This window comes from Chrysochloris asiatica, unplaced genomic scaffold (genome assembly GCF_000296735.1).
Source record: "Chrysochloris asiatica unplaced genomic scaffold, ChrAsi1.0 scaffold00039, whole genome shotgun sequence".
In the NCBI taxonomy this organism is placed as follows: Eukaryota; Metazoa; Chordata; class Mammalia; order Afrosoricida; family Chrysochloridae; genus Chrysochloris; species Chrysochloris asiatica.
The window spans coordinates 4,274,141-4,277,020 of NW_006408557.1; the positions used below are offsets into that span (position 1 = coordinate 4,274,141).

Here is a 2,880-nt window from a genome sequence, read left to right on the forward strand (position 1 = left end):
TATATATCCTGTTATGGCACATAACCACCACCACCATGGCACTGTAAGATAAGCACTTGAATGCAAGGTCACTTTAAACCACAAAGTCAGTGGGTCAAATTTGAGTGGTTCAAAGTTACCAAGTTGCTCATCAGAAACCCTATACAGGGTTGCTATGAGTCGGAACCAACTTCATGACACTTAACAACTATATATATATATTTAAATGAGAAAAAATTAAGTACAGCTTTTATTAATTTATGAAGATTCTGATTTTCAGTTCTGTAAAAATCGTGCAAATAAGAAAAAATATATGCAATTTCTCCTATTACTAAACTGAAATTCTGAAAAGCTATTTTTGTTTGCATTCACATGTCTCTGGAATTCTTTTTTATTTTTTTATTTTTTATTTTAACTGCTTCCTAGCCATGATAATTTGGCTTCATCTTCTAAACATATGCATAATCAATCACTTTGTACTACTGACCAAGATAAAAATGATTTTATAAAATTTTAGGTAAAGATATTATTTTAAGTAAAATATCTCAGAATAATGCTCTTAAGGTAATAAAGTGCATTACTGACCTTTCAGTACTGAAAATAAAATCAGGTGCAAATGAACCTGAGTCAAAGCCTTTACATGACCTCTATTTAAATTTGAAAGTCACAATGTGGATGGATGCAGAGCTAGATTTAAGGGGACACAGAGGTTCATGCCACTCAGGTTACATTTAAATATCCAAACACTCTACATCTCTTAATATCCAGAATTCAGATGACTCAATTTAAAATGTTCCTTTGAGCTAGATGGGGATAAGGAAAATAATCATTTTCTTAAAGGCAAAGAATAATTAAGGTGATTTATCTGGGAGCTCTACGCTATGGGACAATTTACAATGTCACTAAAAAGAAAATCACTTTTATTACAGTAACATCAGTTATATGAGGGGCTTTAAAAGTTCGTGGAAAATGGAATGAAAAGATAATAGAATTTTTCCACTCATATTTTTATGCTATTCATTATCATTTTGAAAATACTAGTATAAGTTTTAACAACAGATTTTTATCTATCTATAATCAATGACTTATATAAAATTAACTATCAGAATAAGGTCCTCCATCTTCATATAATTCAACTAATTCTACTTCTTTGTTCTCCCATTCTAGCCTTTTATTACTCCTAGGCTAGACTGATTTCCAGACCTTTTAATTCTATCTTCTCACACAAACAACTTGTACCAATACTCCTTGGATCTGGTCATCTAATTTCCAGATCGTCAATTTCCTTCTGATGACAGCCTATGCCACCACAGGTCGGGCAACAGCTGGTGAAGATGAAGCATATTTTAGGCACACACATTATCTGATGCCTTTTATAGATCATGCAATTTGATCAGTATAAGGGCCAGTGAATTATCAAATCATATTACAAATGCAGACATGACATCCAGTGAATGTCGAGTACCTGGAGTCCATTAGGGGGCCCAGATGAGCCTGAGATTTTTCAGTACTGAGTGGAAAATTAGGAGCAGCAGCCTTTCCCTCCAGGTTCCCACAATGCCATTTCTGCTTCAGGTCCTGGATTTCATGTTCTAATCTACAAACAGATGGGAGCCACACGAATTCATTTGTTAACAGTATTTCCTGAGCATCTTCTTTATGTGAGACATTGATCAGGAACCCTGGGAGGATCCAGACAAAGCTCTGTGTATAAAAATCTTTACTCTGTGGTAGCAAAGGTGCCACATATGTTTAAGACAAGCTGTGAGGTGACACTGGGCCACAAAAAGAGTTCAGAACAAGGACTGCAGGTGTCTAAAAGTTGGAGACAGAAGTCCTCAGAGGTAGATGTACATGATGCTAAGCCCCTTACTCCTGCTTCAATAGAACAATTGTCTGTTAACCACATATTGAGATTTCACTAAAAAAAAAAAAAAAAAAAAAAAAACTGACATAAGAAATCTTTGCTCTGTAGAGTTTTTAAATCACCAATCAAGAAGAACATTCATGATCTATTCAGTGGCCATTGGGAATCTGAACTTTTGGAAATGATGAAAGGCCTTCCAGGTGCACAAGCAATATGAGGAGTCCTGGTGTGGCACTGTGGGCTAATGTGCCAGACTGCAAAGCCGTCTGAACTGCAAGGATGGTGGTTGAAGCTCACCAGCTGCTCCTCAGAAACCCTATACAGGGTTGCTATGGGTCGGAATTGACTTGATGGCACTTAACAACAACAACAAAGCAATATGAATGAAGGCGTGAAGCCAGGAAAACCAGAAGTCCACTTTAGTTAAAGAAGAGGGTATGGGAAAGGGGAGGAATAGGAGAGACATAACAAGGAAAGTAAGGTGAGCACCACAGTAATTAAAATAACCCTAAAATTGTGGAACTAAACACTTCTCTCTAATGATAAAGAATGAATCTAACATGATATCAAATGTACCTTTCTACTGGCACACGCATGCTTGAAGCTGGACCATCAGGCTAGAAAGGCCAAGTTTGTAAGTAAACTTGGCCAGAGGGAGCATTAGATCTGGCTAAGGGCTGCAGTCACTCATTATGTGAACTTGGTCAACTTACTTCAGTCTGACTCTTAATTTCTTCATGTATCACATGAAAGTCAATTAAATCACAGATTCTAAATGTTAAAGATGATACACCATAGTATCCCCAGCTGGGTCATTAGAGACAACTTGACTGGTCTATCTTGAAAATGTAAGTCAATCTCTGAACTCTCAGACATATGCTTGTTATCATGGGGTCATGAGAGTTGACACTCATGGGTTTCATAGAAGGCACTACCTAGCTTAACTCAGGCTTTTGTCTGTCTACTGATTAGCATGAACTTACTGAACAGTAACTCGCAGACTATATGACATTTTCAAAAGAGGAAGTTATATA

The 2,880-nt window shown here is 36.6% G+C and overlaps 1 protein-coding gene across 2 annotated transcripts in view; it reads right to left on the minus strand.

The window, feature by feature from the left end:
• The window catches only part of KIF16B (kinesin family member 16B), a 396,905-nt gene that overhangs the window by 156,624 nt on the left and 237,401 nt on the right, over window positions 1-2,880 (minus strand). Inside the window, exon 19 of one of the 2 annotated variants that reach the window (XM_006860623.1) lies at window positions 1,445-1,576. The exons of the other annotated variant lie outside the window; for it this stretch is intronic. Coding sequence (XP_006860685.1) covers window positions 1,445-1,576 — 132 coding nt within the window. The remainder of the gene's footprint in view (window positions 1-1,444; window positions 1,577-2,880) is intronic. 2 annotated transcript variants of the gene reach the window in all.